General features: G+C 37.8%; 1 protein-coding gene across 9 annotated transcripts in view; it reads right to left on the bottom strand.

The window, feature by feature from the left end:
- stx3b (syntaxin 3b) overlaps window positions 1-12,580 on the bottom strand; it is a 31,420-nt gene extending 18,840 nt beyond the window's left edge. For 3 of the 9 annotated variants that reach the window (XM_059516379.1, XM_059516380.1, XM_059516385.1), the window contains exon 1: window positions 12,237-12,575. In XM_059516379.1, coding sequence (XP_059372362.1) covers window positions 12,237-12,266 — 30 coding nt within the window. In that variant the 5' untranslated portion in view covers window positions 12,267-12,575. Of the gene's footprint in view, window positions 1-12,236 lie in introns of all 9 variants that reach the window. The other 6 variants (XR_009424569.1, XM_059516383.1, XM_059516386.1 and 3 more) reach the window with 4 other exon arrangements.
- Between the last annotated feature and the right edge of the window lie 1,640 nt (window positions 12,581-14,220).

Below are 14,220 nucleotides of genomic sequence, written 5' to 3'. Positions count from 1 at the left end.
GAAGTGTGACGCAATATGTTGATGATACTTGGATGGAGTGCAGTGCGTAAAAGTAAAAGGAGCTGTGGAGTCAGCGAGTCAGGCTTTTTCAGCCGCTACTTCCTCTTTCCAAGGAGAGTTGGCGGGCTCAGACCCATCCTGGATCTCAGACATCTGAACAACTCGCTTATGTACTGGTCATTCAAGATGTTAACTATCAACAAGAACCTCACGCATATTTGCCCCGAGGACTGTTTTTTGACAGTGGGTCTGAAAGATGCATACTTAACCAACATAGCCCCTCATCACAGACCATTCCTGAGATTTATGTTTGAGGGAGTGGGCTATCAATATACAGTCCTTCTGTTTGGACAGTCTCTGGCCTCATGCACTTTCACAAAGTGCATAGATGTGACTCTTTCCCCTCTGAGACAGATGGGAATCAATTTTTTTAACTACCTCGACAATTGGCTGGTTTTAGCCAGGTCAGGACGTGAGTTAGCTGCTTACAGAGAGCTTTTACTCAGCCACTTAGAGCATCTCTTGTTGATTATCAACCCGCACAAGAGTCAGCTGTTGCCCAGACAGCGGGCTGTCTTTTGGGGAAAATTTTTAGACTCCGCCCCAATGTGGGCATGGATTACCCTGTAACAATCCCTGACTATTCAGCGATTGGTGGCGTCTCTCAAACTGGGGACAACACGCCACCTGAAGGTTTTTCAGAGGTTGCTTGGCCTTATTGTGGGCACAACCTCTTTAATTCCTCTGGGCCTGCTTCTCATTCCCTTCAGTTTTGTCTCAAAGCCCACGTTCCAACCTATGCTTTGCATGTGGGGTGGTTTCCTGTCAGGGTAGACCACCACTGGATCAAGGATGTGGCCCCCTGGATGACGTCTCGCCTGTTCCAAACAGGAACGAGATTAGGCCTAAATTGCAGAAGGAAGGTAGTCACAACAGACACATGAAAAACGGGTTGGGTCGCCCTGTTGGAGGGCATTCCGGAGTTTGGCTACATATCAACTGCCTAGAAATGTTAGCTTTATATTTTAGCCCTGAAAACCTTCCTTCCACATTTAAAAGTCCACAACGTCTTGGTCCGGTCGGACAGCATGAAGTTGGTGGCTTACATCAATCACCAAGATGGTCTCAGATCACACACTCTTTACAGGATGGCTTCTTTTTTGGTCACAGAAATAACTCCTTTCATTAAGGGCGGTTCATGTGCTGGGCAGATTGAACGGAGGCAAGGTAGAAAGGTCCAGAGGCAAGGTAGCCTCATAGGTGCTACACCCTCAAATGGTTCAAGAAATCTGTTCAGTCTTCGGGAGGGCAGAGGTCGACCTCTTTGCCTCAGAACACATCTCTCACTACCCAACATACTTCTGGACCATGACTGGCTCAGTGCTCACCTATAAGTGTTTCCCCCGACCACCCTGATTCCTCAGGCTGTCAGGCCGGTCAGGGAGACTAAGTGCTCTCTTCTCCTAGAGGCCTGCTTCCCAAAGCTAGTGCAGCTAGTGCAGGAGAAACCTTATCTCGCAGGTGAAAGGCATGATTTGGCATCCCTGGCCAGAGCTGTGGTATCTTCATATGTGGTGCTGCAATGGGACCTTAAAGGAGCATTTCACCCGTGGGAACATTGATCTTCATTGAAAGTGGGTCATATATGTAGTCGAAATCTATTAAAACTTTCGAATTTGGTGCCTTTTTGACCGAGTTATTACAGAAAGTAACTTTAGGTCTCATTTGTATGGAAACCCCAAATCCCACAATGCAACACATTTGCACAGCTCCACAAGCCACTCCCACTAATCCAGAACACCGCTGTTAGGCTGTTAGGCGATATTGTCTACAAGACATTGAGGACACAGTTAGCGATGTATGGTATTTACGTGCCACAGTAGTAAACAATGCCACAGTAAGCTTTTTGTGCATTAAAAAAGGTACTGCACAAACAGTTTACAGTTGACGTTACGTAACTTATTAACCGGGAATCATTTCGTGATAATAATGCTTGAAGAAATTGTGTACATTTCACGAAATGAATACTAATTAAAATTGAAACACTTATTTTACAGTTAGACGTCCATTTGTCCCTGCAGGCTTCAGCTGGCGTTTCCAGTTTACCTTCGGAATTCTGAAATATGTCTCCAGGACGCCTCTGTCCATATGCGGGGCGAAACTAGGATGGTTCACAACGCAAACATCCGTGTCCTTGTCTGCCTCAGACATTTCTTCGAGGAGAAATTGGCATATTTCAAATTCTTGCAGCAGACGGACTCGAGCTCCGTGTCCGTAGGCGCACAGCAAGAGCACAGGCACCACCAGTCCGCACCAGCTCGAGCACGCCCGGGCTCATCGGACGCGACAGGCAGGTCTCCGGCCTCGGCTGCAGCCGCCGCCGCCTCCTGTTCCTCCATCAGCCTCAGCTGCTCTGCGCTATATTGTGGCTCGTATAGATAGCCACGAACATCTTTTTCGAGCAACAGACTTTGAAAATCCTCTTCTTCCATATCATGAGTTGTTCCTCCAGCCATTCTCGTAAATCTGACTCCATAAGCGCTTGTTAGCTTAGCTACATAGCTTCCAAACAAGATGGCGGATTTTCATTTTCGTTTCTGTAAGTTTAGTCCCACCCACTGATCTGTAATAGGCCTGTAGGGTGAGTGGGTCCCATCCCCTGGAATAATAATAAGCTAGTGTCTGTAGTCTCTACACTTTTCAATGAATTTTGACTTCCTGCTTATTATGACGCAAAATGACGATTTTTACGTCATAATAAGCAGGAAGTAAAACACTTAAATCCTTATTTCTCCCATCTCAGGGAAAAACAAAGGAAAAATCCATGATCATTATAATATATGACTGGGTTTCTAACAATACAAAGCTAAATGCAAATGGGTGAAGTGATCCTTTAATCAGCTCCCACCGTGTACAAGACGACATTACAACCTAAAATGGTCAGTCTTCCTTAACTGGTGTTCTGCATGCAGCAAACCATTCTCTCTAAGCTAGCCAATCAATTGGCAAAAAGGACATTTTTGTTCACCTAAAAATGAAAATTAGCCCATAAATTACTCACCCTCAAGTCATCCTAGGTACATATGACTTTCTTCTTTCAGACAAATCCAGTCAGAGTTATATTAAAAATTGTCTTCTATCTTTCAAGCGGTTTAATGCCACTCAGTGGGTGTTGCAGTGAATCAGTCCAAAAAAAGGTAAATAAAAAGCACTCATCCTTAATAAAAAAGTGTCTCACACAGCTCCAGGGGGTGAACAAAGTCCTCCTGTAGTGAACTGCATTTTTGTGAGAAAAATAACCATATTTAAAACATAATAATAAATTTAATCTAGCTTGCGCTCACTGTTGTACATGGAAGCAGCTCCGGGCGGATGATTTATGAATAAAAGTTGGCTTGGTGTGTCCTGGCCTTCAGACTGTGCTGTCTTGGGACTTGTCTATAGTCCTGCAGGCCCTGAGAGTGCCCCCCTTCGAGCTGCTCAGTTTGGTCGATTTGTGCCCCTTATTGCTTAAAATGGTCCTCCTCCTTGCCTTGGCATCGGTTAAGCGAGTGGGTGAATTGCAAGCACTGTCAATAAGCGCCTAATTTTTTTTGTTTGGGCCTAATGACTATAAAGTCATACTAAAACCAAGATATGGTTATGTTTCTAAAGTGCTCTCAACTCCGTTCATAGCTCAGGTGATCTCCCAACTGACGCTCCCCATTACAGATGGTGAGCAGGGTACGAACATGCTCTGCCAAGTAAAGACTCTGAGAGTATACCTAGAGCACTGTAGTCTGTTTAGACAGCCAGACCAACTTTTTGTTTGCTTTGGAGGGTGCCATAAAGGACTGCCAGCAATAAAACTTTCTCGCTGGATCATTGATGCAATAAAAGGCTTGCAGTGCCCTATAGGTGTGGGGGCCCATTTCACAAGAGTGATGGCCTCCTCCTGGGCATGGTCCAGCGGAATTTCTACTGGTGAGATCTGTGCGGCCACCAACTGGTCGTCGCTGTCCACATTTGCCAACGAGCGTTGGCTTACTTGCCGCGCTATAAGCTGCATGCAAATCGATGACTGTCGCCATTGGTTCGTGAAGCCACAAACACATGAACAAATCAGGCTTTAGTGCAGAGTAAAACATGAGTTTTCCCCTTAGTGTCCCAAGCAACGCTTGTTCCCTTATCTTAGGGAACCGAGGTTACGTCAGTAACCGGAGCGTTTTAACTTTCTTTTTCTTTCCCTGTTTTAGTAATCTTGTTTGGTGCATTTATCTTTTCTTTGTGTGTGTTTTTTAACACTTCTATTGAGTTTAATTTGTTTTTATTTCACTTAAAACAATGTAAGTACTTAAACCTATTTTAGGGAACATTATAATTTTAATTCCAGCTTTTAAAATGTAAGGTTTTCATTTAATATACATACAGTATTTTAAAAAATTTCAGCTTAATTTCTGTCACAGTGTCTGGGTTGTGTTTCCTGGGTTTCCACTAGGTGTCCTCCTTTTCCACGGTGTCTGTCACCTTACCACTTCCTGTTCCCTTATTTGGTCACCTTCCTCCTTGTTTGAGTTAATTGATTGTTCCCCACCTGTCTCCTGTTTCCCCATTATCCTTTTGGGTATTTATACCCGGTCTGTCTGAGTCTGTGTCACGGAGTCCTTGTTTAATGTTCATGTTAAACCTGTTGTCTTGCCCTTGCTGTGTGTTCTTATCTGTTTTGGTTTATGTTTGGATTCTCTGGTTTTGACCCTGCCTGGACTGTTTACCCTTTGGATTTGCCCTTTAATAAAGTCACATACCTGCACTTGGATCTCTCCCGTGGTTCTTTGTAACACCGATCGTGACAATTTCAATCAACATAAAATTTCAGTTAGTATAAACAATGCTGATTCACACATTCAACTACAGCAACATCCATGAGTAAAAACGCACAAGGGTGTTCACACAAGACATGTTCTTGTATTTAAAAACCACTGAATGAAGCACAACAAAATGTATCAGAATGGACAGGTCTGGTGTTCTCTATTTTTCAACTTAAAATGTGAAATGTTCCCTAGTAGATAATAAAGGCACAATTTTAAAAAGTAGCACAGATGGAAAGCAAAAAACACTTAAGCCAGTTTTTTTTATTATTATTTTGCTTATTGCTTACTTAAACATGAACAGAATTTGGCATAAAAAGCCATATTTTACTTACATTAGATGATCTGATTAAAACAACCCAAAGCACAGCCATGTACATGGATCCTAAATAAATCCTCACAAAGTGAAAAGACAAACCAATATGTTTAAAACAAGGGATATTTCCAGGTCATGCTGTACATGGTCACTGATGCATTTTGTACTTGTATTAATAATAACTGAATATGTTATCAACGAATGGCATATTCCTCATCAATATATTGTTCACCTCTTGTAAAGTCACAAGTTTATAGTCTAGTTCTCTTTAGATGTTGGTTCTTTTATGTTTAGTTAATGGGTTTTGTTATTAAAATGCACTTTGAGAACATGGTTCTTACATTGATCATCACATGAACATCCGGTGTTACAGGCCTCTGCTGACGAGGCACATTGTAAACTGCTGTGAATCAACAGAAGGACTGTTGGATTAGCAAACCTAGATTTTATTGCATGTAAAGTCTGCTTTAATATAAAACTCGGCTGAAGTATAATGAAGTTCATTCATGAATAGGGTAAATAATGATTTTGTGTGGACTTTAGAAATGAAACAACAGCCGGTGTGTCTTGCACTGCACTTTTATATGCCAAGCACATTCAAGTGTGACTTGTGATGTTTTATGAAGAGCATGTGGAGACCAGTACTGTTTTCCACTGAATAATACCTTAACTGTGAAATGACATATCAGCAATTTAACACACTGATGCTGTCAGGGAACAGAGATTGGCGTGTGATAGCATTGTAACTTAAATGCGAGTCAGAAGACACGAGGTTTGAAGTCCGAGTGAAATCACACCTTCTTTATGACACCACTCAAGGATTTCTCTGCAGTCATCAAACTTGTGGCTCCATCACTCCACCACAGAGGAGCCAAACACACACACACACACACACACACACACACACACACACACACACACACACACACACACACACACACACACACACACACACACACACACACACACACACACACACACACACACACACACACACTGTGAAACCCTGAACACTAAGACTCATTCAGCATTTCTGAAGGCTCAAATTACACTTTCAGAAACACTCCATGGTAACCACGGTTTCTGCCAAATTACCAGTTATATTTAGTTACCGTCACATATGCTTCTGCATGCTTTTTTGTTTTTCAACTATCCATCATCAAAGAATATTAAGAAATGTATCACGGTTTTTACACAAATATGAAGCAGCATACCTGTTTTCAAGTTAGAAATAATCAGAAATGTTTCTTGAGCAGCAAACCAGCATATTAGAATGATTTCTGAAGGATCATGTGACATTGAAGACTGAAGCAACGATGCTGCAAATTCAGATTTACCATCACAGAAATTACATTTTAGAATATTACAAAATAAATTTTTTAGAATGACATTTTAAAAGACATTCAAATAGAAAACAGTTAAATAATAAAACATAAAATTGCACTAATATTTAACAATATTACTGTTTTACTGTATTTATATTAAATAAACAGCCTTGGTGAGCATAAGAGACTTCTTTCAAAAACATAAACTCTTTCTGACTCTTAATTGTAAAGCACATACATAAACCCAAATAGGAAATAAAACACTTAATAACACGTCCTATTCTGTGTACTAAACTCCTGTAACATTGGTGTCTCATATTTTAGAGCAGTCAATGCCATTTATGAAAGTCAATTAAATATGTATGTGTGTGAGAAGAAAATCAGATGTATCCCTTTGTAATCGTTAACATTTTCATAAGTAACTCTAATTTAATTGTGGTTACATTTATTTTGTAATTAAATTACGTAATTCTGTTGCATGTAACTAGTTACTCCCCAACACAATAGATGGCTACAACCAAGTTACCAAAGTTTTATTGTAGAAATGCTAGATTATTGTAAAAACTATACTTTTACATTTTCTGAGGAAATGCTGATAATCTATCACAAGAGTGATACTCTCTGCTGTTAGGTAAGAAAGGCCTTTTTGGTACAAAAAAAAAACAAGAAACATAATCAAAAAATCTGAAACTGCATTTCATCAGCATCATAACTTGTGATTTATGTAATATGTAGTCTAAAGACTTATGCTAAGTCTTATGCGAATCTAAATCTGCTCTGTGATTACTTTACATGCAGCAAGCGATCGAAACTGTAGCAGTCAATTCAAGTTCACCTGATTTCTGCATTTTCACAGACTACCATCATGATCAATGACACAGTTTACACTGCAGACAGTCAGTTATTTACATTAAGTAAGCTATGAGGAAAGTGATGATGTTTCTATGGATGAGACTGCAGAAATTGTGCTGCAATAAGGAGGTCATTGTGATTTGTGTGTCAGTAGCCTATGTTTGATGCAGCAGGAGTCGTTCTAAAAATAATGCTGTAATCAACACTTCTCACAATCAGTTAATCTTAGCGGCTGCTGCAGGAAAACACAGTAAATGTTTTCTAGAGAGCTCCACCTGTAATGTTCATTTCATATGCAAAGATGTTAGCCAATCATAGCAGCAGCTGTTTAGATTGGCGTCCCACCGCAAACATGCCCTTTCCTATCAGAGGGCTGAAATCAGGGTAGAACATTAACATTAATAAATAAATATGACAGTTTTTGATGAAAACAGAAACTATGATTATAAATACACCTCAGGAAACATTATGAAATAATTAAAAAAATTATTTACTATTGAAAATAACATTAGATTCATTGTATTTTGCATTGCATGTTGCTGGGTGACGTATGAATCCAAGCAATGTTTTTTCTATACAGCCCACAGGACAAATGTATATTGATTCTGGTCACAAATTATGAATTTGTTCCCTCATTTTATGAATTAGTTCCTACGTTTTAGTTAAATTATGTCCACAAATCAATAGCCTCATTAATTCCCTTGTTTTGTTAATTAAATAAATATTTTTTAATGTATTTTTTCCATGCATGTCGGGTGTAGGGCTCTGTGAATGCCTGGTGGATAACTTGGTGGCAGATGGTTATTTACCATAGCACATTTTTGTAAAAAACCATGAACTAAGATCTAACATAATGAAACATTATGAAAACAAGCACTTACTGAGATTGTACTTAAGAATTTCAGCTGAACTATTCCTGTGACAAAATGTAATTTTACCCAATGTGCTGACAAAGCCATCAGCTCTCTTTTCAAGTTTATTTGTAGTACTAACAATGTGTTGCCAAACCAACGGGGTTCTGTGAAGGTCATAGACACTCACTCACTCTCTCACACACACACAAACACACACACAAATGCAGTGTGCTGGAAAAGCTGTGAATTGAGGTAAAGAGATAAGCCTACAAGAGACTTCCTGCTGAGGGAAAAAAAGAGAGAGAGAGAAAGCGTCTTACTGGGTTAAAGTATAGTGCGTTCAAGTTAACAGTGTGCCTTAAGAGTTAAGTCTATGTGCGATACAGTGTGTTTTCCCTGCTAACCTAACAGAAGAAGGGCTATTGGAGAACCTGAAAGGACACATACACTCACACACAGTGTTCAGCTGTTTAATATCCCACAGTTCCTTTAGTTCTCCAAGAAGAGCACCAGTGTGTGTGTTTGTGTGTGTATACCATGCCTATAACACTCTTATATACACACAAAGAAGAGGAGAACAGTGCCACACCAAGTTAAACATTACAGACAGAAAAACCCAAGTTTCAGGAGGTTAGAGCGGAATATCTGTAACTCTCAGCAGGATTTCCTACAGCAAGGGGTCACACAGACATGCCCCAAGCAACTGATTTTAGTGCTCTTTGCTAAGACAAGTATCACTTATATTGTTACTCATAGTTAAGGTTAAAGATTTGAACAAACACCTAAACCTACAAAATGCACTTTCATTGTTTCATAGAGTAACTCTTCCAGGCCTGCTGAAAGACCAAATCATGCAACTTGTGATATTAAAGTGACTGGACTTAAGGTTTTGCCCTGGTGGACTATAAAGTTGGTAATATATACACACACACACACACACACACACAGCATATATTTTGATAATATTTACATATAGTTTAAATACTCATACTCATTATATATAAAAATATTCAATATTTAAAAAAGAGCATACTTTTCTTAAATATATATACATGCATGTGTGTGTATTTATATATACATAATAAATATATACTGTATACATATATTATGTAAACTTTTATTTTGGATGTAATTAATTGCAATAAATCATTTGACAGTACTAATATATATATATATATATACTAGTACAGACCAAAAGTTTGGACACACCTTCTCATTCAAAGAGTTTTCTTTATTTTCATGATTATGAAAATTGTAGATTCACACTGAAGGCATCAAAACTATTAATTAACATGTGGAATTATATGTGGAATTATATACATAACAAAAAAGTGTGAAACAACTGAAAATATGTCATATTGTAGGTTCTTCAAAGTAGCCACCTTTTGCTTTGATTACTGCTTTGCACACTCTTGGCATTCTCTTGATGAGCTTCAAGAGGTAGTCACCTGAAATGGTCTTCCAACAGTCTTGAAGGAGTTCCCCGAGAGATGCTTAGCACTTGTTGGCCCTTTTGCCTTCTGTCTGCGGTCCAGCTCACCCCTAAACCATCTCGATTGTGTTCAGGTCCGGTGACTGTGGAGGCCAGGTAGGGATGGGACGGTATGAAAATTTAATATCACGATTATAGTGACTAAAATTATCACGATTATCAATATTATCACGGTTTTGTTGAAACGAGATGAAAGTGTTCAAAAATAGTTGATGCTCACACTGAAAACATTTCAGCAAGTTTTATATTTAATAATCAACAAACAACTAATAAAACAAGCAACTCTATGCACTTAATTTAAAGAAAGATTAAATTCTGTGGCATTTCCTTCCTTACAATGAAAAGTGTAGAAGCATAGAAAAGCATAGAAAAGTCACTGACTTTCGCCATTCCTTCTCGAAAAAAAAACAAAAAAAACATTGTGCGCTGCGCTTGCGTCAGACTGTTGCTGGCTGGACATGATTTAATAGTGAGTTATTAAAACCGCGATAATCAAACACGGTTTTAATGATAATTCATTTTTAAACGATATTACTAACCTTCAGCACATTTTATCACGGTTATCAATAAAACCGGTTATCGTCCCATCCCTAATATATATATATATATATATAGATATGTATATATATATATACATCATTTTTTTTTGCAAACACCAGAACGTGTAAAAATCTGATATTATCATACCTTAATAAAGAAACATTTAAAGATTAAACCACTAAAAGGAGCATACAGGAAAAAAAACTGAGTGAGATTTTCTGTATGCAAAACAGCATTGAAGCACAACTATGACTAATGTAAATAAGGTTCAGCCATAAACACACACACACAAGTTCCTCTTGCCTGCTCGGCAGCTTCAGGTAACAAAGTCAACAAAGGAAATATTTGACTGAGGCAGAGTCGCCACAGAAACAAATCCTCACCTCTGACCCTGCCCATAAGATCCGACACCCGTCTAAAACATCCGAATAAACTCAGCCCTACCAATCCCTGCCAGTAGTACTCTAGTATCATATCATACACTCTACAGTAATGTCATCAGGCAGTAAGACCATAGTACTTTGATATACTATATTCATTTAGTGCACACTTCAATTTGCCTGAAAAATCAAAACAAAAAAAACATCATACTGCCAGAATACATGCCCAAAAAACTTCTGTTTCATAAATTATGTAAACAAAAAAAAATTGTATATGCCCAATAAAACATGGAAGTAACATGGTACATGTCTGAAAATATGACACACCAAGGCAGGATTCAGTGTGCAGGTTAAAAGCATACCCAAATGCCAAGCTAGTATTGAGTTACATGTCTAAAAAGACTGTATATATCAAAAACCATGGTAGTACAATAATGATTCATGTAGTATTGGGTCATAAGTGGTACATGGTACATAATAAAAAAAACATGGTCGTACCATGATACATGCCCACAAATGTGGTTGTATTGGGTTATAAGAAAAACATGTTATATAATAAAAAATGGAAGTATAGTGTTATATGTCTAAAATAAACATGGTACACAATCAAAACAACATGGTATTACCATGATACATGCCGACAAATGTGCTAGTATTGGGTTTTATGCTTGAAAACATGGTACATATAAAAAAACATGCAGCACAAAGATACATGACCCAAATGTGGTAGTAGGCTACTGGGTTATAAGTGAAAAAAACAAAAACAAAAAAACATGGCAATACCATCATGATAACATGGCCAAAAACCATGGTAGTTTTGCCTCGTTACATGGTATACAAAAAAAACATGGTAGCATTAGGGCATATATCTGAAAAACAAAGTAGTATATAGTACCATAGTAGTAACATGGTAAGTTATACTCTACATAAAACATGGTAGTATATTATTATATGTCTGAGAAACATGGTACATATTAATAAAATTGTGTTACTATGGTGCATATACATAAAAAAACAAACAAAAAAACCATGGAATTTGTGCAAAAACAACAACAACAAAATACATGTCCGAACATCAAGGTAAATGTCCAAAAACCCGAAAAACAAAACTATGGTTGGTTTATTTAATTTAATTCATTTATTTATTTATTATTATTGTTTTTGGTTAGCGTGACAACGGAATGGATTGCAAACTCTGTGTATTGTTATTTGTTTATATTTCAATAACCATTTTAAGATCATCCTCATCTCTCTCAGCCCATCTCTCCAGAGGCCCGTGACCCCCTCCATGAGTCAGGTGACCACTTCAGCTGTCCAGCACTGTCCACTCTCCTCTATTCACTCCCTACACCGCATCTAACATGACTTATGCTGCCTTTAGTGAGCACTTGTTGGACACTCATCCACATCCATTTCAGACGCTTTCTATATTTTATATAATTTATCTTTTGAGCAACAGCCACAAAATGTACAAAAGTTACCCAATGTCCCTTCTTCATACTATAATCCCAGTCTAACAGCGCTGAATCTGTAGAGGAGGTTTAAGATCAACTCCATTGCGTAATGTCTTTCCCATACACTTGTGTGAATAAGAGCTCGCCTCCGTCGCGAAATAGAAGCTGACACTTACCGCCTTTAGTTGCTCCAGTCGGTCCTTCATCTTTCGAGTTATTGGTTAACACTATCTAAAAACAAAACAAAGAAATAATAAATAGGAGAGAGTCACAAGTAGCGTCCGCTCCTGAAGTCCTCGTATTTCTAGTCTTGTTATTCCACCAAAGGTCCATGCAATATGGCTGCTCTTCCCCAAACCAGTAGTTTTTTTCCTCTAAATCTATCCGCTCAGGGGATTAAAACAACAGTTGTGTTCAGTCTGTTTAATCTGTCTTCCTCCCTCTCCCTCTCTTTTCTGGTTATAATCGGTCTGAAAAAGCTCTCTCTCTCTCTCTCTCTCTCTCTCTCTCTCTCTCACTCTCTCTCTCTCTCTCTCTGCGAACACGATACACATTTATTCCCTGTAAGTTGAAACTGATTCAATGCACAATTTTTTTTATTTTCTTTTGTATTTTAATTAACCTATAACATTATTTTCTCACATATTTTGTCCAACTCTGTTTTAATGCATTTCTTTGTCTGATTAATTTTGAAGTTTCATTAAATATTTATTGCATTTCCAGAAAGTTGACATTGCCTTTCACTGACCATTTATATGATACATATAAATAGATTTTTAATTATACCTAACCCCCCCCCCCAGATTTTTAATTATAATAAAAATACATTTTTATACCCAGTTTGCTAATAAAAAGCTAATAGCGTTACAATAATGACTAGTACAATAATAATTTAAATAACATAAACTATTGCATTATTAACTAATATTTATATACTAGTAGGTATTCATTATATACTAACATTTATTCTTTAATTTCTATTAATTATTCTTGTCTTTAAAAAACACGATATAATCTTTTTTTTCTTTCTTTCGCACACTTACAGCGGATGGAGTTAAAGATCAATGAGTATAGGCCACTTCAGCACACATGAAGCACGAGAGCTGCCATTCATTAACCCTCTCTGCTCTTCCTCAGGAAGCGCAGTCAAACCCATCATCATGGCTGTCTGTGATCACTAAACTCTTCCTTCTGAAAGTTTGTGAACCCATAGCTCTCACATGAGTGAGATAAATGACTATCTTCTGCCCTCTTCTGCTACCGTTGTATTATTACGCAGAACTCATTATTACGACATATTTACTGCATCACTGCCATCAAAAACAAAACGACACGCTTCTTTCACTGTATGGAGAATCTCATATTACTTTACAGTGGTAACTGATTATTGGACTACAGTATTTTGACAAGAAACTATGGTCACGTTTTGTAAAGTTAGCCAATAGAGATAAAGGCAGCTTTTGATATTTTACTACTACATTTAAATAAAAAATCATTAACGTTATATAATGCATAAATATAAAATTTCTTGTAACAGTTTTTATAAGTGATAATCGAAGTCTTGGATCCATGTTGAGTGTTCATCATGGGGTATGAAGTGCAAATCACACAAATAATTTAAATCACACACACACACACAAAAAACATCGTATTTTCCCTTATAATGTGAAAATTAAGAATTTAAAAAAATGTCTAAATAGATTTCGGCATGTATGCAACCACTTAAATTCAACTTCACAATTTTAACGTTGTTATTATTTTGCAAGTATAGAATATGACGATATTTACATTGTGCCAAATACAAAATAACCAGAACACACACACACACACATATATACTAACCCACAACATTACAAGTCCATATCTGATATTAATTTCAACATTACTAAATGCCATGCAAATATTTAAATAATGTATTCATTTTATAAAATGTTCCTTGTGTAAGTGCTGTTGCCTGTTTTCTTGACTGTGATGCTTCACAATGAGATTTTGCCTTGCAGTGAACACAGAGTCAGTTTATGTAAGACACCTCGCCCATATTTCTTTAAAACCACATCATATCTTAAACTAGGCACATGCTGATCTATTCTCATGGACACCATGGATAGTTGTTAGACTCAACAGCAGTTTGCACTACAAAAAATAACCACAGTATTTACA

The sequence above is a fragment of the Carassius carassius genome, chromosome 29 (genome assembly GCF_963082965.1).
Source record: "Carassius carassius chromosome 29, fCarCar2.1, whole genome shotgun sequence".
In the NCBI taxonomy this organism is placed as follows: domain Eukaryota; kingdom Metazoa; phylum Chordata; class Actinopteri; order Cypriniformes; family Cyprinidae; genus Carassius; species Carassius carassius.
The sequence above is the reverse complement of the archived record's forward strand: the minus strand, read 5'-3'. Positions and strand labels throughout refer to the sequence as shown.